Here is a 25136-nt window from a genome sequence, read left to right as displayed (position 1 = left end):
AGAATACCGGCAGCTGTGGTTGCCTATGCAAATTATGGTAACACTTTATTTGAAGGGCTGTGCATGTGACTGACACAACACCATCATAAACATGACATAACACCTCTTATGAACATGAAGGAGTCTTCGTACATCCTCATGACTGCTGGCATGAAGTGTAATTTGGTAAATAATGACCCTTTAAGGGCAAAGTTGCACTAAAAGTCCATCAAAAGTGTCAACTGTGCATTTAAAGTGTCATTATTTACCAAATGACACTTCATAGTCGTAAATGTTCATGACAGGCGTTGTGTCAGTCTTGCGCACACCTCTTAAAATAAAGTGTGACCCAAATTACTTTAGCTGAAAAAAAGCAACATTTTTATGCCCCACTTGTTTAGCAGGAAACAGTTCATTAAAATAAATGGTTAATTATAAAAACAGAAATATAGTCGTGGTCTACTGGACTCCAGAAAGAGTCTACAGATGTCTAAAAGGGCAAGAAAGAGCCTGAGTAAGAGCAGCAACATTAATACTGTTCAAAACATGTTTTTCTTGATTGCAATAGTGTCTCAAAGGGAACACTTAAGAAGTAAAAAAAATCCCCAAAAAACCTCTCAAGTCATCCTTCCAAACTGTCATGAAACACACACCATATCAAAAAAAAAAAAAAAAACTACCAGCGGGCCTAAAAGCACACATTAAATCACAAAAAAACAGAACTTTTTTTTTTTAGATTTGCACTAAGACCAAACGGTGGTCCTGAGCTAAAGAATAATTTATTGCCTCATGGCAACACAAACGTCTCCTGTCTCCATTCAGGTGTTGAAAACCCTCAGACTGATACAGAAACATTCAGTCTGGAGCTGGTGGTTGTGGCCACTGCTGTTAGAACACTAAAGGGATTACTTTCAGAGAACCTATAATCTATCTTGCAACCAGGAGTTTAGGGGTGTGTGTGTGAGAGAGAGTGTGCAAACGCTTGTTTGTGTGGAGTCCAGCAGCAGCAGCAGCAGCGGGAGCAGCAAGCCAGCAATGAAATCAGTGAAATCAGACTGTCTGCTGCTCCTTCTACTGTAATTTTCCCTAAATAGCAGTGATGTCATGTTCAGCAGCGAGCGCTGCTGGCGGCTGTGGGCAGCCGTGATCTGCCGCATCCAGGCCGTGTTTGTCTAGTAACACTAAGCTGTAGGGTCTGCTGGTGGAGGGCCAGGCATGAGGCCAGTGGCGGCTGATGATAATAGAGGGGAAGTGGATGTGGTTGGTTAAATCACACACTATGAGGGGATAACATAAAGGCTCTGCTTCTGACCGATGCCGCCGCCGCCGCACAGCCCTGCTTAAATAGTAAATGACTTGTACTTGTATAGAGCTCTATCAAGTCCATAGGACTCCAAAATGCTTACACTACATTCAGTCATTCATGCTCACATGGTGGCAGGCTACTGGACAGTAGCCACAGCTGCCCTGGGGCAGTCTGACAGAAGCCAGGCTGATATGCACCGGCGCCACCTGGCCCTCTGACTCCTACCAGCAGGCAAGGTGGGTGAAGGGTCTTGCCCAAAGACGCAACAACAGAGGCTGACAGAGCGGGAATTGAATCGGCAACCCATCGATTGTGGGACAAACTCCTACCACCATCTACACAACCGACCCAGTTTAGTGGAAGGTGCCTGAGGAAGCTGTTACCGACCCTTTGCCCTTAAACCATAAATGTGTGTTTCTGTGTGTCTTTTCTCTCTACTCCCAGTGAAGCAGAGTTTCATGTGTCTTGTAGCCTGGACTCTCATTCATCACAGCCCACTGAGAAAGCCCACAGTGGAATCCGGCGTGGCAATCAACCAACTCTGTGGTCCAGTCAAAGGCAACCACATGTGTTCCTACCAGCTCTCCCTGACACACACACACACACACGTCATCCTGAAAAAGTCCAGATCGCAAAACGCAATGAAATCGCCGCCGCACCACAGAAGAGGAGCGTCGTTTCAGTGGCCTTGTGGTTTTGTCGTAGAGCCGCTGCCAAAGAGTTAGCTCAGGTGTTCTGCCCTGAGGTGAACCGCACAAATGTTTGAACGTAAATGTCACCAAAATTTCAGAACACTCGCTCCACATTACAATCAGACATTTGTGTGGAAGTGCATGGAAATCAGGGGAATGTAAGTAGCAGCAGCTGTGACTTCTTACCCTCTTGTACAATCAAATGGACACACAGGAGACTCACTGAGATTTGTGTTAATTATGGAGGCTTAAACTGGTAGGCTGAGGAGAGCGTATCAGAAACTGATGATCTTTACAAGTGGTCTGCCAAGAGATGCAGAGTGGAGCTTTTTTCAATAGATTTGCATAAAACCGCATTCAACAAGACTGCACTCTGGATAGTTTCAACTTTTAATAAATCTTTTGTTTTTGTTTTTGTTTTGTTTTTGTTTTGTTTTTTTTGTTGCAAAAAAACAAAACAGATTTGGAAAAAACTGATTTTTTTCCAAATCTGTTTTTCTCTTTGCAGACAAAAATAGGACTGGATTTATGTTTCCTATTACAGGAGAAGGAACATGACTGAAAAAGTCTTAAAGAAGTATTACAGATTGAAAAAGGGAAACTGTAAGATTTATAAGACTTTCATTGGGGAAGCAGAAGTTCTTGCTAGAAAAATACTAATAAAAATCCAACTGTTACTTTAAACACATTTATATAATTGGAGAAGAAATAATCTAGTGTTTCAACTGAAATATTGAACACATTGACAGTTATTGTAAAATAATTGCAACAGAAGCATTCATAGTTTATAGGTGATCGGGTACAAATAATTTTTAATTGGGGTCTGCCATTAGCATTACACAGGGAAGAGCAGTGACTGCCTCGTGAAATGAGTGAGTATATGAGGGAAAAGTATCACAGAGAACCAAATGATCAGGTCCAACATAATTAAAAATGTGCTGCCAACAGGAGAATCAGGGTATCTAGAAAAGTACTTTCCAAAAATCATAAACTGCAGCATGCTTTGCGAATTAGAAGGAAGTACAAAAGAAATGTAGGCTTGCATCATGAAACTTTGCGCCCCCTGATGAGTGACAAAATGACAGTTGTGATACAAAACTTTTATAACATTCAAAATGGACCCAAATATGTTTGCACCATGTGTCACAGAGCTCTTTTCCCCAATCAAGTAAAGTACTGTAAAAGAGATAAATATACCAAGAATATGCATGTAGTAGCTGATTGTCTAACAGGTACGTATGTTCACGTGTGAATCTGCTTGCTCAACCCCATGTCTTGTACCTGAAGAGAGGATGGGGGAATGGATCTGCTACACGTGTGACAGCCATCTAAGCAGGGGAAAGATGCCATTGATTGCTGTTGCCAATAACCTTCACTTAACTCCTGTTCCCACAGAGCTTGCGGAATTGAATGTTCTTGAAAGGCAATTAATTGCAAAAATTCTACCTTTTGCAAAAATTGTTTCCTTGCCCAGGGGACAGCAAAGGGCAATACATGGAGCAGTTGTCTGTGTTCCTTCTGACATGGAAATCGTTGTAAACAGCCTTCCCAGGCCCTATGCGGAAGCCCAGCTTTTACAGGTGAAGCTGAAGAGAAAAACCAAGTACAAAGGTTACCAATACTTTTACAAGGTCAACATGAAAAATGTGTTAGCTGGACTGAGCAAGCTTAAAGAGAGTCATCCAGATTACAAAGACGTAAGCATAAATGAAAGTGCTACATTTGAGGGTTTCCAAGAGGACCAGCCAGTTGAGGACTCGGATACACAAGCAGAGGAGACTGAAATGGATGCAGCAGCAGACCAGCAACCTGACCACATAGGGGTAGAGCATCAGGCACTTCGACCTGGTCTGATCTTGGACACTTGCATGCAGCCTCCTGACATAGCACAGGAAGTACTGTCATATGGAGAAGGGATTTTTAGCATTGCGCTGGCTTGAAGCCAAAGCGTATCCTGTACATTTCGCCACTTCAATAAACACATTAGATGAATCCCGCCTTGTTGCGCTTTCACCTAGTATGTATTTCAATGTACGGCTGTTCTCAATAGATACTCGGTTTGCCAAAGACCAGAGTTACCTTTTCTTTGCTCAGTTTGTCACAGAAACTCATATTGCCAATGATAGTATGTCCATTCAGACAAGGAAAGGGAAACCAAGCACCAAAGATGGAAAAAACCATTTCTAGCAAAATGCTACAGGACAAAGAGGAGTTGGAAAAACTGATCCAGAATAAAGAGGCCACTCGTTTCATGCAACCTTTAAGAGGAACTCCCGCTTATTGGGAGAAAGGATTACGCGATTTGCATGCCATGGTGAGGCAACTTGGAAAGCCCACTTTCTTTTGCACGTTCTCTGCTGCTGAAATGAGATGGCCAGAAGTCATTGAAGCAATCAAAGGTCAACATGGAGAGCAGGTAAGTTTTTCTGATCTTGACTGGAATGCAAAGTGTGACATTCTTAGGAGCAACCCTGTCACTGTCATGCGAATGTTTGAAAAGAGAGTGGACGCACTGTTTAGAGACCTCATTCTTTCCCCTGCACATCCCATTGGAGAAGTTGAGGATCAGGCAAGGGGTTCACCCCATATACATACTGTGATATGGATTAAGGATGCACCTGAAATGGAAGACCCCTCATGTTGCGATGAAGTCATAAAGTTTATCATTCGTTTTATATCCTGTCAGTTGCCTGATGAAACCAGAGATCCCGAGCTCCACAAAATTGTAAGAGACTTTCAAATGCACAGCTAAAAGCATTTGAAATCATGCAAAAAAGGGAATGTTGAATGCCAATTTGGATTCCCCAAACTACCAATGGACTGCACCAGAATCAATGTTCCTGTAATTGACTTTGATCTGGAAAATGATGATGAAAAAGCAAAGCAAGGTAAACAAAAAGGTAGGAGAAAGTCCAAAAAATTTAGATTAAGATTCATCTCAAACCTACAAAGAGAGGCTAAGAGGAAACTGAAACAAATAAGGGATTTACTGAAGGATGACAAAACATCTTTCAGGAATTTGTCAGAGTTACTCCAGGCTTGTAACATGACCAAAGCAGAGTATAATGGCCATGTTGATGCTCTCACTTCTGCAATGATGGTAATGATGAAACATGATCCTAAAGATAGCTGGGTGAATGGGTACAACCCTGATCTCCTGCCAGCATGGAATGCTAACATGGACATTCGGTATGTGCTTGACGAGTATACCTGCATTGAATACATGATGTCGTACATAGCAAAGTCATAGCACGAAATGGCGCAGTTCTTCAAGTCTGTTGTTGATGATTTATAGACAGCCAATGTTAACCAACACAATGAGATGAAAAAGATCATGCAGGCTTATTCAAAACAGAAAGAGGTTGGTGCTCAAGAATCGGTTGCGCACACTTGTAGCCTACCTCTCAAAAAGTCTTCTCGCAGTGTTATTTTTCTTTAAACAGATGAAAACGGTGAGAAAATGAGCCTTCCAATGAGTAAACTCGTGAATATGTCCCAGATGAGGAGAATATTTGGATGACAGGATTGCCGGAAAAATATCTCAACAGACCACAGTTAGAATTTGAACACATGTGCCTAGCAGAATTTGCGTCAGAATACAAGGTAAACAAATTGAAGGGCCAAACGCCCTTACATTTTAATGTTGACTCAGTTCATGTATATACCTATGATATACTTGACAATTCTTTCAGATATGTATGTTAGACCAGCATGGATCTATTTATCAAGACAAATCTAAAAAGCTGGGACTAAACTGATGGGCACACTTTGGCAGGCCCCTTAAAATTTCCGCAGGAATTTTCTAGTTCTTATTTATTAACCAGGTTTAGTATACTGAATGGAGGAAGTCAATGTAACTCAACATGTTAGGGATGCCCCACATGCCACTGGCAGCATTTAGGCTAACATTATCATTTTGGCTAATTTTAGCTTATAGATTCATTTCAACATACCGAATGGCATAAGTCCAGTTAGTCAACATTGCTTGTGACTTTCCACAGGCTATTGACTACAATTTAACTCAGCTTAACATTAATGCTAATGTTTGGCATCAGAACGCTGGGTTCCACTGGGCACACTTTGGCAGGCCCCGGTTAAATTTCTTCAGGAATTTTCTAGTTCTTCCATCACCCTTAATGTGGCTCGTACCACTGCGTACACCCCCACAAAAGTGGTATCAAAACGTTCAGCTTGATCCCGAGAAAGGAGCTACTATTTTTAGTGGGATTTGGAGTAAAAATAGCGACAAAATTGCAAATAATGAGACTGGCTGTCTCATAAGGATAGGATTTTTTTTTTCCAAAGAATCTGTCTGACACACACACACAGCACAGTGGATTTCTGACTTTAACTCGCCCTCACAAATACAAATATTGCTCTATTGGTCTCAAAGTAGGTCATGACATAGATACACATGCCTTCTCCCATATAATGTTTTCGAAATTTTTCTAGGAGTTATAGTTTCCTGTCAAGGTGCTTCAGACCACGCTGGGATCTCATAAAGATATCAAGTTTCTCTATCCACTCTGTAGGACGGTCATTAATTACCATGGCAACGGCTCCTGGCACGCAGCTGCATTCTATTATGGTCTGTCTCATTGGGACTGAGAGCTGACAGAGAGACATATGAGAGATACAATGCATTTTTCCCCACAATATTTTGTTTTTGTTGTTTTAGAATTTAGACACATTCCTCATTATCTGCCGTTTGATTTTGAAGATTATCAGTCAAGTTTTTAGGTTTTTTAGGTTCATTTGAGAGAACAAACACATTTTAAATGCCACAATTACTTTAAAATGTTTCGGCTCAGCTCTTGCAATGCATTCTGGGTAAAACATTGTACTGTCTTTCGGACTTCGCACTACGAAGAAGAGGACCGGCAGCAAGGTTCAACACCTTTCTTCCATCACAACACTGAAGACAGTTCTCTTTGTCCACAGGTTTAATAATGTAGAAAGTGTGAAACTGAAATAAAATACAACAAAAATACAATTACAACATGTACCATTTTTGTTACAGTAAAATATAGTGAAAGAACTACACATAAGGAGATAATAAACGGTAATACATACAGACGATACCACAAAAGACGAAGAACGGAGGCAGATGCACGTGGATTACAGTCAGTCATCAAGCACCATGTAAACATCCATCGAAATCTACTTCCTGTGATGTCACTGTTCTGGCTATTTACAGAATCACCTGTTGGGGGTGCTAAAGTTACACTTACAACAACACTAACAGCACACACATATTTTCTGGGATTATTGTTCTTTCACTTACATAAATGCATTATTTCTGAATGTGAATTAAAACCATTAGTATCAAGTTTGAAAATTTGCTTGGAAAAACAATTTTCCACAGTCTTTATTTTTTATTTTTCTTTATTTTGAACAGTTAGTGAGAAAGAGATGTGCAAAATTGATAATTGTCAGTCGAAGCATACGACTCAACACACCCAGGTTGTGTTTTTGTCATTGCACTACAACGGTTAATCACGTCACCCTCAGTTCTACATGTCAGGCTTATACAAAGGGTGTTCCTGACTCTTACCAGAAGTGGTTGCTTGGTCCAAACTAAAGGGCCTACCTTAAATTCAGGAATCTAAAATGTCTAGTTTTCTAATAATAATCACCTGTTGGGTCATATAACGTTCATGTCATTCTGTAAAAGACAAGTACAGACTTCTTGAGGGCAAGGTAAAAGCTCTGGAAAAGTGGTTGAAGGAGGCGGAGAAAGAAAATAAAAGTCTTGAGAAAAAACTTCCAAAAACTCCAATGGAGGAAGCCACTAAGCAAGCGTTTAAAACAAGGATTAATTCATCTACAGGTGTATTAGCTGTGCAAAAACACCAAAAGAAGGACATTAAGACATCTGAAGAAAAAACAACACAAGGTGAGTAAACTCAAGCAGTATCAGGTTGAGACTTCCAGGACGAGACATCAGAGAGCGGCTGCGGACAAAAGTTTACCCCACACAGAATATGACATTTCAAACCTGGAGAGAAAATACATACTTAAAAAATCAGTTAAATTTACTACTTGAATACAGGCCGAGGTATCTAAAAGACATTAAGAAAGCCAATGATCAAGTGCTTAAGGTGACAGATTTGTATATGAATGAGAAGATACAACATGAGAATTTGAAGAAATTAATAAAAAGCAAAGAGACTCAGGTTGAAGATGATATTCCTGTTGAAGATGATATTGCTTTGGAAGAAACACAAACCAGCCATCACAGTTCTACCACCGATCCATGAAAAAACCTTCCATCTACCCAAAACACCGTCGATATGTAATCAAAAGAATTCTGCTTCAGAGTGAAGACAAGTTGGAGCCAGTGTTTCAAGACAACCTCACAACACCTCACAACACAAACCAGCTGAAGCCAACACCGCCTAACAAAAGTAAGCCTGAAATGCGGCCTTTTACATCAACAGGCATGAGGGTTTTTTCCGCGGAAACTCAGCAGAGAAAAATTAGTGAGCAATCTGGCAGGAGGGCCTCAGTAGAGAACTGTAAATTTCCCTCATTAGGGATTAAACGCAGCAATTCGGCATGAGGTGCGTTTGTGAGCATGGAGCTGGGCTTTAACCCATGGAGCTTTGGGTTACAGTATCAAAAGGATGGCAGCTGAAGGTGGGGACCTTGGTGATCTGATCCTGAGCTACAGAAGCTTCCTGTATGACCAGTATCAGAGTCTGGTCCTCATTCCCGGCAGTAACTCGGGCTTGTTTCTGGTGAGAGTTGGCCTCCGCCAAGGCTGCTCTTTGCCACTAATTCTATTCAATATTTTTATTGACAGAATTTTTAGGCACAGCCAAGGTGTTGAGGGGATCTGATTTGGTGGTCTTAAGATCGCATCTCTGCTTTTTGCAGAAGATGTGGTCCTACTGCCTTCATCAGGTCATCCCACCAGGAGACAGCCAAGGGGAAGACTCAGGCCACGCTAGAGGGACTACGTTCCTCAGCTGATCTGGGAACTCCTGGACCAAATGGCGGGGGAGAGGCAAATCTGGGCCTCCTTACTTAGGCTGCTATCCCTGCGATCCGAATCAGATGGAGAAGCAGAAGAAGACGGATGGATGGATGGACAGTTCCAATCATTAAATAATAATGTCCACATAAACTTTGTTTTGTTTGGCCATAACCATAATTTTCCGTATTAATCTAATCAACTTTAGATTAACTCATTAATTAATAATTTGTATCCCGACCTATACTGAACATCGTGTTCCTTTCTACGATACACTCTTTAAATGGGAGGCATAGGTTTTCTCCGGGTGCTCCGGTTTTTCCTACCATTCGGGGAAAAAAGTGATTAGGCTAATTGGCGTCTTTTAAATTTACCTTTATCTCTCAATCACTAACTGTTGGAGACACTCTTTAAATGGACACTGTGGGGATTAGATTTTTCTTTGTGTGTTTATTTTAGGTTCTGTTTCTTGTGAGTCTCTGTGCTGTCCTGTCTTCCCCCTTGATTGTTCCCAGGTGTGTCTTGTTCTGTGATTACCCCGTGTATTTATGTCACCTGATTTCTCTGTGCTTTTGTGGGATCCTAGACGTTAGAGTCGTCACAGTGGAACTGTCGTTCCTGTCCTGTGTCATCTTCAGCTCTCTCACTCATCTCCTGTCTGGGTCTGGTGCGGTCTCTCTCATCACCATCACCCGCATTTCATGACAGACACACTCTTTAAAATAAATTTTTCCGTTTTTTTTTTTTTTTTTTTTTTTTTGACTATTTGGGAAAATAAATGTTTAGGCTAATGGGTCTCTTAATTTTACCTCTGTCTCTCACTCACTAACTGTTGGACATACAAAAAATCTGAACTGAACAAAACTGTTTCTTCCGAGCACACGCTCATACAATGTCCACCAGCCCTCCATTTCTATTTGAAATAGGCTTCTTCAGGACGCCATTAACTAAACAAAAAAAAGTGTGATTATATCACCAAACTGAACTCAGCAACTGCATTTAATCATATTTTAAATTTTACTGATATTTATTGGTGCTTTCGTGGAAAATACAGTGGTGAAAAAATAACGTCCAATAATGCTATCAGTTTTGTGTGTGTGATGATTCCTCCAAAAGAATCATTAAAAAGTAAGATTGCAATTTGCAAATGCACACAGTGAGGTATCACTAACATCTTGTCTTACATTGACTTCCTCCATTCAGTGTGCTAAACACGTCTAATAAGAAAAATTGCTAAAAGCTTATTTTAGGGAAAAGGCTACTTCTAATGCACTGCTAAGGCTAATGCTAAGGCTAATGATAGCACTAATTAACAACTGCTAATTAGCACTTGGCTAAGGCTAATCCTAATGCACTGCCTTGCTTCCTATGCATTGCTATGGTAAGTAGCACTTCCAAAGAGCAGAAGAAGTCTTATGTTTTTTGAACAATAACAATATTTGTTGTTAATCAGTTGCTAAGAGATGAACACGTTTTCTGGTAGCAAAGTACCACAAAGTAAACATCTGACTTTTACTTTTGCAAAATTTACCAACAAAATTTCTTGTGTCTAAACAGATAAAGAGTATTTCAAAAGAGTTGTTCTTTTATAAACGATAATTAATTTGGTGTTGAGATGAGCGCTTTTTTCTGGTGACGAACTGCTCTGTTGTATAAATCAGACTTTTGCTTTTGTATTGAATGTCTGTTTTATAATATATTTACCACCAATGACAACAACAAAGAAAAACTTTCACTTTTTAGAAAAACATAACTACACAATTCTTGTTGAGTAGTACTTATTGTAAGTTAAGTAGTATTTCAAAAGAGCAGAAGAAATCTTGGTTTTTGAACAATTAGCATTCTAGCTAATTTTAGCTTATACACTAATTTTAAGATATTGATATTGAATGGAGTAAGTCCATTTTACTCAACATGCTTGTGACTCACCACATGCTATTGACTACATTGTAGCTTACTTTAGCATTGATGCTAATTTTTAGCATCAAAGCTAAATTTTAATGTTGAGATGGAACACAAAACCAAAACATGTCTGTGTATTTCAAATATATTTTAATGTAGCACTATTATGCAAATAAGATCATCTGTTGGTGGGTACAGACGATTTGCCCTTCCCTTTTTATAAAAATGTTTGTTTTTTTTACATATTTGTTAAGACTGACACCCTGTAATGACAGTATAAGAGACAGATAACATGGGAAAAGGTCCAGCTCCTCCACCTCTTCCCTTAGCTCAGAGGTTAAAACAGTTAAACAGTTAAAGCTGTTTAATCCGTTGTTAACATGTTGTTACCTGTTTTTTTCAAGCCGCCATTAAATGCAACATGAGCGCTACAACGCTCGCGCTGGGTTTACACCTGTGCGGCAGTGAAGGAGACCTGCTGCTGCTGTGCAGAGCAACGCAGGTGTGTTAGAATCATGGCAGCAAACCAGCAAAACGCAAAGAACTTTTCAGTTTTCCCTCCAAACTAACTGACTGAGTTGAGTAAAGCTGTTGGATGCAGGTAATGTTAGCTAAAAGATGACTAGCTAATATCAATACAGAACCTTAAGCTTGTTAACAAGTAGCTTGTAGGCTACTGGTGTTGTTGTCTATGTTCGGCTACATACATTCATTTTGCCCCCAAAAAAGTCGATTCCCCCCCAACAAACGTCCCCACCATAGGGGGGCGGGGGGCAGAAAATGTTTGGAAACCACTGGGGGGGCCCAGGAGAAAAAGTTTGGGAACCACTGCCTTAGCTACTATTGCCGTCTGAAGAAATGCACTGCTCCCCGTCAAAAATAACCAATCAGGGCAAAGAGGCGGGTTGTAGCGCTCTCAATCAACGCTACTCGATATGCTAATGGTAAAGAAACAATTTACCGTCCCAGGAAAACCATTTATCCGCCATCATTGAAGGCTGTGCTACCTAGCCTTAGCATTCGTGGTGAATCAGCTGTAGCGGAGAACGAGGAGGATGGGGTGAGCTTGAGACTGATTGACAGTGCTAAGACCCTCCTCCTGCCTGTGATTGGCTGTTTCTTACTGAGTACTGGGAGCAGTGGGAGAAGGCAGAGGAGCTCAGTATTTTTCACAGATTATCTGTCTTATATTATTCTGCCACTAATGATAATTTTAGCAAATATTTGTTTTTATAAAAGTTGCATACTGCAGCTTTAATGGGTGTTCAGTTTTTCTCAAACTGTCATTTACATGCTTCCTGTAAAGGAATGAAAGTAACCAAAAGAAGAAAAGCAGATTTATGAATTAATAACAAAACTTTTTCTATCCGTACCTTGGTGATGGCGAGAGCACATGCTTGTCCCCAAAGCTCTATGAGCTGCTGTTGTCCAAACTTGTAGTCTCTCAGTAGTTCTGTCTCGATAGCTGCTGCATCCCCTTTGCTGAAAGAAAAAAGAAGATAAGGCATAAAGTTTATAACCCCGCTTATAAATACATTTCTACATTACCTGTAATTTGTGTCTGCACAGCCAATAGTAATGTTATTTCCTTGGCCGTGGAGGTTTTCTCCAGATTGTTGATTTAGGAGCGTATTTAGATACCTGGTGACGCCGAAGCTTATTTGGGGTTTTATCTCTCTCTTGACTGTCTGTGTTGGAGAGTCAAGTCAGTGTATGTATAGAGGCCTGACCCAGGTGAACCCGAACACTCCGATTTCCTTCCCTGGAATGATGTCAAGCTGAAGTAGATGATGGAGTAGTGAGAGTAGACCTAATAACATGAGTTGCATGTGCATATGCTGTGCAGACACATGTGCATGCATATTCCACGCGCTGGGAGATGAGAGCTTCCAGAAGCTTCTCGAGATTTACTCAATTAGTTCTGAGTGTGAAGACGTTCCTGTGAGAAAACTCCACATCTTCGGTACGACGTGGTCAGGAAATTCAAGACCGAGCCCTCTGCTAGATCTTTCACAAACGGTTCGTGCTTGATGCACACATATGAAAGCATCTTTAATCTTTATGTATTTGGGATCCGCTGGGAACATCTCTCTGACTACATTTTTGTTTGACATCCTTGAGCTGGTATTAAGTGTTTCCTGTTCTTGATAAAGCCTGTTGACATGTAGGATTTCCTGCTAGATAAAGCAGATCAGACAACGCAGCAGCAGCAGCACAGCACTGCCATCTAATCTTCAGTGCGCAGAACTTGAATGACAAAGAGCCTATTTTGAGCGTCTGTGAACAGAATGCATATCCCTTCTACTCTACGGACACCTGGTGGCCATTCTCAGTACTGCACTCTAAAAAAAAAAAAAAAAAAAACTCCGAATGAAGCGGTCACTTTCAGAAGACAGCGATATCGCGGCTTAATATTTTACACTTTTTCAGATCCTCCTCAGGGGAAATTTAACAGGGGCGGCTGCATGGGGGATTAAAGTGACATTACTGAAGCCGTTCATTTTGCCATGGATGCTCCAAACTAATATGAACGGACGAGATAAGAATCAATGCAGGAAATCAATAGCGCGTATCTAATCAGCACTTACTCAGCAAGTCGCCGCACTAGGCTTCAAACCTTTACCTCTCAGTGGTAGCTGAAAGGAGATCAAGAGCTCTTTGTGTGAGCACCTCTGGATGTGCTGTAAGCGTGTCATATTTCTTTGTGTTACATCAGTTATGTTCAGTTTTGTTACATCATGTTTTCATCAAAGAACACAAGGGCAATAACAGCACATCAGAGGTTTATGTGACGTTAATGCATGCAGTAGATGCAGTGGGTTCAAATTGTCAGGCATTTGAACATGAAATCAAATTAAGGGAATATTCCAGCAATGAAAATGAAAGACATTAATATTTATCTAAAGGGAATCACAGAATTTAAATGGGACTTCCTCATCCTAATAAAACTCAAATTGCTCAAAGGTAGCTATAAGGAAACATTTTGTTGTTTTTTTATGCCTTAAAAAAAATCAAAAATATTTTGGAAAAAAAATCCCGACAAAAAGGATCATAATTCATGCATGAAAGGGTTAACTTGTCTTTAAATAACATAACAACAATGCTTTTCTGCAGTGAAGTAAGTTCAGGAATCTCTTTATCTCTATACTGTATGCTGACAGTGGGAAGACCGTAACCCTCTTTTGGCTCCTTCTGGGTTTGTCTGAGGCATCAGTGTGTGTGTGTGTGTGTGTGTGTGTGTGTGTGTGTGTGAAGGTCTGTGCGCTTTGTGTGTCAGCACGCCATGTATCCAAGTGGGGCTCCTGGCATTTACCTGTGCCAGTGGAGCGGCAGCAGCTGTCACCCACGGCTCACTTCAGGGATGTTTCCTGAGCCACTGTGACAAGCTGATCTTTGGAAAGTTCACCTCAGTCCACAGGGTTTGCTCCGTTTTGCCGTACGCTCTGGCGCCAGCGTGCCCTGCTGATTTTATTAGGCTGCGCAGTTCTGCATCACGATGAGTTATTTTGGTCCTTATCAGGCTGCACATTCAGAAAGAGTCTAATAAGCGGCTCGGCTTGCTGTGGGATGGGCGAACATCTCAGTTTGGTGCTGCTGGACCGTAGAACAAGTACTGCTGGTCGACCCTCAAACTATTGATCCATTGATCGCATACATTATTGACAGAACAAACTGTTGTGGGTTTGCTGCTCGGGAGCTGCCAGTTTTAGCAGGGAAAGCAGCACATGTTGTTCAGGACAGATGACTGCTTCGCGCCATGAGCTGCACGTCTTTTCAATTAGCAGTTCGCATTCTGCTAATGCATGGAAACAATTCATTTTGCAGCAGCTTTATTAGAAAGCTGAACACATCTCTTAAAAGATTTTGCTTCCAAATAGTTGTTCAAAATGAGCCGCAGCGTCACCATGCGTAAATAAGCAAACCATAGCTAAAAAAAATAAATATATATCATTCCCTCATGAGCATTTCCTTCTGTTGCACCTGTAGCCTCAGCCAGTCGCCTCTCTCTGGAGGGAAAGTTAATTTCCCCATGCTGCGCGTGAAGTGCTCCTGTTATGTGTCACCTTCGGTCAACCCACTCAGCTACGATCCCACCTGCCTAATGAGTCTGTTTACCTTACACGTGAAATGAGGTAAAATGAAACTTTAATGACCACATTGGGGAATTTAGGCAAGTGTAGCAACAACCGGCTGCATATGCTGCAAAGATAAATAAAAATGTGATTCCCTCAAAAAGAAAAAGAAAAAAGAAGCTCTCAGAAATGGCAGCAACACATCGTTTGAAACGATCCCACTGCAGAAAACAACGCAACATAGTAAATCATTATATCAGATTCAACCACTGCTCACACCAAAAAAACAACAACAACAAAAAACAGCAACAGCTTTTAACACTGTACATGGTCTCCACCTGTGAAGCATCTGCATCTGATGAGACATGAATCCACCTCTGAATGTCAGATGGGGCTTCGGTTTTTCTAGGCCTTATTACTGGAGGACCGAAATAGCCTCGATCCACCCCCACTCTCACTCTGACTGATTTCTACTTTTCCAGAGAGACAGAAATTTTCAACAAGCACACATTTCTCTCTCTCCTGGCAGAGCTATGTTATTTATCACACTGGCAGATTGTTTTCAGCCAAATGACAAAAACTGACATCACTGGTATTAAGGAAGCAAACACTGCGTTTGACTATGAGAACAGCAAGCTCCTGCTGATACATTATGATGATTTCAGCTGCAAGATCTTAACAGCTACTAAATGTTTTGTCATTTTACGAGACGCTAACGCTGTCGGGCAATGCACGCTAATGAACACGGCGGCATATTAGGGCCACGTTAAGAAAAAATAAAGCCATAATATTACGAGAATGGTCGCAATGTTATGATTCGTTGTGATACTACGACTTTATTCCCACGTTATTTTGATCTTAATCTCATATGACTTTATTCTCTTAACTGTATTTTTTTTTTTAATTTCTTAACATGGCCCTAATACCCCATCGTAACCGAAACATGGGAGCAACAATTTGTATTTACACAGTCACAAAAATAAAAGATAAAAATGTTTGTTTTTATCTGAAAACTCTTTTTTTTCCCTCAATTTACTGCTATGTGGGCTTGAAACTAATTATTGGAAATTAGTTCCCTGTTATTGGCATTTGTAATTAAAACATTCAGTAATTTATAGTCAATATAAATACAGCTGTTCTGTAAAGGACATGAAGCCCAGCATCCCACTGAACAAAGAGATGAATCAACCACTCTAAACCTGCTTTGAGATGACCTTTGACCTAATCTGAAGGCTAAGCAAGTAGGGCATTAATCAAAAAAGCAGCCAAGACGCCCATGATCACTTTGGAGGAGCTGCAGAGGTCCACAGCTCAGGTAGGAGAAACTGTTAGCAAGGTAGAATCAATAAACCCGGCATTTATTCAAGAGTAGCAAAACGGAAGATGCTGTTGAAACAAGCAGTTCCTGTGGAACTGGTCACAGGTCATGTGACAAACATACACTGGTGAGACAAGACAAACATGTAGCTTCCTGGGGTCTGCATGCAAGACACCATTTCACTCCAGCCAGCTCCAGCGGCCGTTTTAAGAAATGGCATGGCCATAAAGAAATAAGCTCATCTGCCCTCTGAGAATGAGTCCTCTGCATGTCAGGATAAGAGGAGCTCTGACCTCAGCGCCCGAAGAGAGGCCTGGGAAAAGAGCAGAAAGCGGCAGCAGCAACAGGCCGGAAGCAGCGCGTGAACAGACCAGACCAGACCAGACCAGACCACCCAAACTGCCGTTGCAAGTTTGATATATGTGAAAGTATGTGAAAGATCATGTGTGACGAAGCAGCAGCTCAGCTCGAGTTCCTGCTTTCACCAGTCCACAGACATCGCCACAGCCGAGGCAGAAACTTGCACGTCGCCCTTAAAAACGTCATCTCCCTTACGAAACGCGGCGGTGGCAGAAATAAGCTGTTGGGATTATTTTCTTTAGCAGGAATAAGGAGAGTAGTCAGCGTTGAAGGAACGATGGATGGGGCTAAGCACAGAGGACAACACTGGAAGAGAAAGTGGTTGAAGGCTGCAAAAGACTTGAGGGTTCGCCGCCCAGCCGAGCAATAACCGTGAACACACAGCTGTTGAGCTCCCTAAATCCTAAACATGAGTGAAAGCAGACACACAGCCCGCTCTCCCCCTTCTGCTTGTTCTCGAGCACGGTTTTGCTGAAAGGAGAGATGATGCAACACAGCGGCAAGCACACACCTGACCCAACTTATTCTAAACTTGCTTCTGGCATCAAATTGAAAATGGGTTAAAAACGTTGAGTAAAACAGCAGTGGGTGTGATTTGCATGTTATTATTGTCCATTTAATCCATTAAAGCAGATATTTTCATGCACTGTACTGAAAGATACAGACAGAACAGTTTTTTTTCTGACTGACGTTAAATCACACTAAATTGTTCCTGTTTTACTACAGTTATGATGACCAACATGTTTTTTTTTTGTTTTGTTTTTTACTTGATGGCAGAGTAATCAGAATATTTTCACTTTCTTCAAATTCATAAGTTGACATACCTGTCCTGAGTATTTGGTAAACTTTTAAAAACGTTTAACTAAGATCAGACATTTATTTATTTATTTATTTATTTTTTGTTCAAAATCTCTTTCTCACTGTTTATTACATGCTGTTTTTATTTTTAATTATGTAAAGCACTTTGAAATGCCTTGCTGCTGAAATGTGCTATACAAATAAAATTTGATTGATTGATTGATTGAAACAGACTTCTTCAAGTGTAAGAATTTTGAAAAAACACTTTAAAGGTACAGTGATCTTATCTGATGTAAATTTCTGGATTAGAAGAAACATTTTCACTCCTTAGAAAAATAGAAATATTTTCAATATTCTTGCTGAGCTAAAAAGCAGAGTCGTTTCGTTTAAAATCAGCCATTGCAGGGTAGGGGGAGGGGGGGCGTATTTGCATTTTTTTTTTTTTTTTAACACACAGTGCAGGTAAATATCTGGTTCTGTAGCTACAAAATCAAGAAACAACAGAGAGAATGATGTCTGGGTTATTAATTTCACGTTTTGCTTCAAATGTTGAAAGGGGAGTTCAGCTCCTCGGCATGCTTCATAAAAGTTAGCACAGCGCTTTTGGTGCTCCTAAATGTACTGCTTGTAATTAACTGAAGTGTGCCCATATGGGTAAAGCCATGAGTGTGACTGGAACGACTGCGGTGTATTAAAGGGCAGGTAATAATTAGTCAAAGAGGACGGGAGGAATAAAAAGACACAGTTCATCAGTTCCAAAAGCTCCTACATGTTTTCTCACTAATTATCCTGTCCACCTCCTGGCCCGCCTATTACTCCACACACCCTAATGATACCGCAGTCCTTAAAAATAAATGAAGCTCATCGTGGAGGAGCATGTTGGTGAAAAAGCACATCTTTTATCTTCATTTATGTCCTCGTTTTACTCTTTTACAAGTCTATGCTTTTTTATGTTTCTCTCTCTACCGACGCATGAAACACGCTCACGATTCAGCACACGGAGTTCATTTAACTTTTTAAGGTTTTTTTTTTTTTTATGTAGTTGGGATCAATGGGCTTCTGTTGCTAAAATGCATCATCTGCACTATGCAGGGTGAAAACTGTGTTAGTCAAAGATTATGTTTTATGTATCAGGCCGACGCAAGTGGGAGAAAAAGAAGACACTGTATTTCAAATTTAATGATTCTTGCCGTTTGGAATGGCATCGTACGAAGCCTTGCTGATACATTTTATAACAGCCGCGAATCTTTTTGGTTGAGTCTGACTTCTGGTCCTCTGGCCAGTGTCCATCTTTACATCAACTCTAAAAAGCTTCCCCGTTGAGCGTCCTCAGAGCATGATGCTGCCACCACCACGTTTCCAGTGAGGGTGGTGTCATCAGAATGTGTGCTGTGCTTTATGCTTTGTGAACTAACTCAACTTTAAGCTTTTCTATAATCCTTCCTTGACCTTTTAAGTGTTTTTCTTGTCTTCATGGTTTCTTCATGGTTTACCAACTGGCAGCCAGGAACAAACTGACCCGGCTGGGGAGGTTTGTTCCAAACAACCAGCTACTGCAGACCTGACTAAGACCTCACAGGACAGTGTTGAGGATGACAGCACTGTTTTGGGGCAAGCAAATATTTTGCACATATACACAATTTTGTACTGAACTACAAATACTCTACAAATAAATAAAGCCAATGGCTGTTCACAATTTCCATTCAAAAAAGTACTGAATTCACTCAAAAAAATGAACTTGGGGGTTATTACATTAACAAAAGAATATCTTGTACTTTTAACACAATAATTTCGTGTTTTATGCAAAAACGTGATAAAATCATGTTGGATAAACAAGAAATTCAACAACTTAACGTTTATGAAATTGAATCATGTTGAGATAACATGATTCATTATAGTCAGACTGATCTTGTGCTTGAGGCGACCAGCGAGATCACGGAAGATCACGCGAGATCATGGGAAATCACACGAGACCCCGCGAGATGATTGTTTTTCGTGCCAGGAAAACTCCAGCGGCAGTTATGAGAATACTAAATTTTCCTGGCAGGATTGTGCACATATCAGTGTTGCTATGTTTGGTTACGTTTCTATGTAATTGATGTACTCATGTCAGTGGCTAACATGTGTTAACATCACATGAAGTGATGGTTAGCTGGTAATTAATCAGCGTTTTTCTAACATTTGCACCATTTCCTGCTTGCTCCATGCTTGTGTCAAAGCACAACTGAATTGAAGTGGTCATTGCATTTATAAAAAATAACATGTTTAACAGAATTATTTTATGTTTCAAAGGCAAATATGACAAAATTACGTCAAATAAACATAAAATTCAACAACCTAGCGTTAATAAAATGTATTCAAGTTGAGACGACGTGATTCAATTTAGTCAGACTAATCCTCCTGCCGAAGAGGGTCTAGCAAGACCAGATGATATCGCGAGATGGTAGCGAGATTACGGAAGATCACGCGAGATGCTAGCGAGATTACGGAATATCACGCGAGATGCTAGCGAAATTACGGAATATCACGCGAGATGCTAGCGAGATTACGCGAGGTCTTGTGCCTGGGAAAACTTCAAACGGTTCTTTCAAGAGAAGCGGGAACATTCCTTCTTAATTTGAAAAAGGTAAGATTCAATCTATTTTCATCCGTCAAATTCCAAATAAAAAAATGGAAATTAAAATCATCAGACTTTTTAAAAAACATATTTTCTATGTTTGGTGACGTTTCTGTGTAATTGATGTTCTCAAATAAGTGGCTAACGTGCTAACATCACATGAAGTGATGGTTAGCTGGCAATTAATTAGCATTTCTCTACCATTTTCTGCTTGCTCCTTGTTTGTGTCACATTATTTATGTTTTGTAGATTAAGTTGGTTAGGTTGAGGGAGCTAGCTTTTTGTGATATCATTGGTAAGTTTAAATTTATTGCCGCACCGTATGCTTGGTGCATTTTGTGGGAAAAAAAAAGTCTGTAGAACTATATCCCTTGTAAGGGTCACAAAGCTGCTGTCGAGACACAAACGGACCCCATAAATGTCACAGGTTTGCTCCTCCTGAGGTTGTTAAAACTCCCTGGAAAAAAGTTGGACTGATGTAAATTCAGCATCTGGTGCCATACAAACTCTGAAGTCTGAGGTTTAGTGGATTTTAAACACTGGGGCCAAACATAAGTCTATTTAAATGTTTTTTTATTATTATTTTATTTCAGTACTGTTATTATGTAGGTAAATGCAGAGTGGACATTGGATGCACACACACTTTTGTGGCTTTCTATCGTAACACAGATTCTTAATTTATTAATAAAAAGTATTAAATTTGAGTCAGAGGAACCTTTTTTTCTAACAGCATTGTTTCATATGCAGACAAAAATATTAAGTAACTTTACCTAAGATGTTAGTACTGATCTCTTTGGACATAACTACCACACATAATCATGGCATTTCCTCCATCCAGAAAACAAAGCAGGTTCTTCATGTATAAGATGTTTGGTTTGTGTACAGAGTCAGGTCTTTGTACTTGCACATAAGTAGGACTGGTTTGGAATGACAGTCTGTGTGGTGGATCCTCAGACTGTCATTTCAATTGAGGAGAACTGGCCAAAGAATATGGGGCCTATTTGGGATTCATCCCTTCTCTTCATGTTTTTCCATGTAATGAAACAATATACCGTATTTTCCGCACCACAAGGTGCACCGGATTATAAGACGATTTTTGTGAAAATGTAAGGCTTTTAGGTGCACCTATGGTACCTTTTCTAAATGGAAAATCTTACCGCTGGATTCAATTAACACAGACAGGTCCTTGGTGGACCTTAGTTGTGGAAAGTATTTTACCATGAGTCAGCCAAACAATTTTAAAGTTATTTTTTTATTTAATGAGATGTGAAATCTCCCCCCACCCCCCTCCCAATACCCCGCCCTTGTTCCCAGGATGTTGATCAAGGTGTACAAATGGCCATTGCCGAGACTGTCTGTGGAATCTTCGTTATTCGACCGGAGGGTGCAAAGCCTGGCGATGCCAATGAAGATGTTGGGATTGTCCTGGAGGGGGTGGAAGTGATGAAGAACTTGGGCAATGTTTCTTTTGCAGTGGTGATGTTGCTGGGTCTTGTCTATGCACTAAATTTGAGCTACCCTCAGGAGCTCAAGTATACTTTTGAAGTTCTGCAGAAAATTGTTCTGGAATTGGATGGAAATAAACTATCCAACAAAGCACAAGTTCTCAAAACAAACTTCTCCCGCTGAGAAACTTGTAGTTTTCGACTGCAGCCTTTGGAAAAACATGCATTTAAATTGTTACAGTTCGCAATTGTTACAGTTGAGCTAATTTACTGACATTTTTTATGTTAAGAATTTGATCTAAGCAAAACAGTGATCAACACAGCCTAGTTTTTTTTCTGGAAAAAGAAAACTGACCTTTTGTTGTTTATTTCAACTTTCAACTCAGCTGGTTTTTATGTTGTGTAAAAAGAAAATAAAAATGTTGATAATACAGTTCATGTTGTACTTTTTCTCATTGTTGAGTGTTCTTTCTTCTTTCAGTGTGGTCTTAAAACACTTAATTTAATAGCACTTAAGTTTTGAATTAACATAATTCAATCATGGAAAGATTTTCCATATGATTATATAGCTTTCTTTCAGCATGAAGTTTGTTGAGCTAAGTTAATTTCCATGATTTGGATCAACTTAATTAAGCAGTGTGAAGGTAACACTGTAAAATAAGTTAGTTTCAACTAAATTTGCATTCATCTTAATCAAGTGACGTCAATTATTTGGTCCAAAACATTGCAAATTAGTTGGGCTGGCTCTATTGAATTACATTAGGTCCAAATAAAGTAAATAAGTTGAATCAACCACAAAAGTTAAGTTGAGCCAACACATTTGCTTTAAATTGGAATAACCTTAATAAATTAAGTTGATCCAACACATTTGCTTTAAATTGGAGTAACAGAATTACATAGTGCTGAAATAAAGCAAAGTAATCAGGTGGAAAATCTTTCCATGATTTTTTTATGTTAATCCAAAGAGTTATTTCTTTCAGTGTTGCAGAGGTGGGGACTCGAGTCACATGACTTGGGCTTGAGTCATTAAAATCAAGACTTGAGACTTAAAAAATACTCAAAGACTCGGACTTGACTGACTTTCACACCATTGACTTGGGACTTGACTTGAAGCTGTTTTCTTGAAAAGACTTGATATTTTACCCAAAGTCTTAAAATTTTAAATGCATTATTTATAAAGTGGTCCCATTAATTCATTTCACTCTGTTTTTCCACATTCAGTAGTATGTGTGCGTAAGCTGCAGCACAACCAATCAAATTAACAGGATTTAAAAATAACGGTGGGGAAAAACGAGAGACAGAAAAACGCTCGAAGCAGACATGCTCCTGTGAGTAATTTCTTTTGGCTCCATCAATCATGAAATATCCAACTAAAAACTGATTGAACCATGCAAAACCTGCAAGACCAGGATCTCAGAACTTCCAACTCTTCGGCATTTGAAGTTGCACACAGAGGTAAGCGGTACTTTTACTATGAGACAACTGGCTAGCTAACGTCGTGTTAGCAACTCTGGGTTACGTTGGCGATACCGCTTATCTTTCACTTGTATGCTATTTTTAGTCATGCTGTATAAATCCGGTGATTCAAACGTATCCACATTAATGAGTTGAGTGTTAGCTCAGGAAGCTAACGTGCTCAGTGTTAGCTCAGGAAGCCGGTGAATAGTGAGCGGGATCCGGATCAGAAAGTAGGTTCTGTACCTGAACTCAGGAAAGAGAGTTTGTCTTTGTCCCATCATAATGATGAAGTGGGTCCAGTTCCATCACAGGATGGATGGTGGATTCATGAGGGAAACTACCCATCCTGCTCCCGTTTTAGTATTTTTCCATAAATATCCCCTTCCCCCCCACAGCTCTTACATTAGTTTTATTCACTCCTCCTCTGACAGTAGTCGAGTTTATTTATATAACACTTTAAAAACAGGTATAAAAAAACTGCAGCAAAGTGCTTTACAAGAACAACAATAACATACATTCATAAAAAAAAAAAGAAACAGGGTATCAAGCACTACTTCAATTAAATGCCAATGAATAAAAATGAGTTTTTAAAAGCGATTTAAAATGATCCAAGCTGTGGGCAGACCTAATGTGGAAAGGTAAATTGTTCCATAAAACAGGAGCAGCTACAGAAAAAGCCTGATCTCCTTTCTTCTTAACATAGTAACAAGATGGCACTTCCCCCAGAGGACAGCGATCTTAACAATTTACTTAAATAATTGCTGCTGAGGACTGAAATTGGGCAGCTATGTCTTGAAGTGACCGGTCGGTCTCGGCGTTGGATACTTTTTCACCACAGGTATAAAAAAGATTTGTGACCATTACTTTCCTGGGGAGTATTCCGACTACAATGTCTCTGAAGTCTCTCAGGATGAAGAGGTCGACTGGTTTTGGGAAGGTTTATCAACTGGTAGCAAGGAACAAACTGATCTGGCTGGGGAGGTTTGTTCCAAACAACCAGACGTAGACCTGACTAAGACCTCACAGGACAGTACTGAGGATGACAGCACTGTCTTGGGGCAAGCTGACCTGGCTGGGGAGGTTTGTTCAAAGTCGATGGAACATCTTGAGAGTGGGAGTGCAGTCGGAGAAAAATCTACCCCGGCTGGGGAAGATTTATCTCCGGCTGACCGTGTAGCCAAGACATTTGCTGAAATTACAGCGGAAGTTTTGGCTTCATCGGTTCACTCTCTGGTTTTCCTGTGAAAGGGACCATAACCAGTGACTTTGAGTTGTCACGTTCCCCAAACGGGGAAGATGTCTCAGGAAGATGGAGTCGTTGATTCGTCCGAAACGTCTCTGTATGGTAGGGTCACTCTTTCTTTTGAGCTTTACCCTGGACAAGTGTAATAATTCAGATCAGAGATTTGGCTCCGACGCACAAAATGTAATCAGGTCAGGAGATTCATGATCTGGACATGAATCATACAATTTCAATTTTTAATTTGTTGAGAATATGTTTAAGTATGTCTCGACTTAAAGAAGTTGAGAATAACTTCTTTACTGACCTGAACCTGTGAGGATTCAGGCCAACTTAACTTACTTAAATTTATGGGATGAAAAGGTAAAAAGATTTGACAGGTTTCCTGTTTGCAGGTTTCTCTCCGGGCGCTCCGGCTTCCTGCCAGTCTAAACTCACGACTGTTTAGTTAATTGGTCTCCAAATTCTCCTTAGATGTGATTAAAACATTTATTTTTTTTTGTAAAATGGTTGCCTGGGTTTGAATCCTGCCTGGGTTCTTCTCTCTTCATGGGGTTTGCATGTTGTCAATTTATGTTGTTCATAAATATCAGAAGGTAGTTTCCTGTTTGCAGGTTTTTCTCTGGGTGCTCTGGCTTTCTGCCATTGTCCAAAAAGATGACTGTTGGATTCATAGACATGACTACGTAGACGCCTCATGGAGCGGGTCGGCCCGTTGCTGCGATACGTCACACCGTCCGCCATATTGAATGTGGCTTCTCTGGCAGTAAGCCAATACAAGTAAATGGACCAAACTTCACAAAGTGCTGTTCTACAAAGTCTTTTAAGTTAATACCTGTCATTGACACATTTTTTCTCACACACTCATATATTTGGTTATCAAAGAAATTACTATAGACAGAGTTTCTAACTTTTGATATGATTATTTAATTGTTTTGGGGCATTCCTGAATAAAGAGCACAATGTTTTTGT

At 40.2% G+C, this 25136-nt stretch overlaps 1 protein-coding gene across 1 annotated transcript in view; it reads right to left on the bottom strand.

The window, feature by feature from the left end:
- The window catches only part of yjefn3 (YjeF N-terminal domain containing 3), a 78601-nt gene that overhangs the window by 14672 nt on the left and 38793 nt on the right, over positions 1–25136 (bottom strand). The window contains exon 2 of the mRNA XM_015043491.1: positions 12229–12337. Within this exon, the coding sequence (XP_014898977.1) occupies positions 12229–12337 (109 nt within the window). The remainder of the gene's footprint in view (positions 1–12228; positions 12338–25136) is intronic.

Source organism: Poecilia latipinna, unplaced genomic scaffold, assembly GCF_001443285.1.
Source record: "Poecilia latipinna isolate Pla-1442-1.1 unplaced genomic scaffold, P_latipinna-1.0 Scaffold636, whole genome shotgun sequence".
Classification (NCBI taxonomy): Eukaryota; Metazoa; Chordata; class Actinopteri; order Cyprinodontiformes; family Poeciliidae; genus Poecilia; species Poecilia latipinna.
Note: the sequence above shows the minus strand (reverse complement) of the source record. Positions and strands in the feature narration are given on the sequence as shown.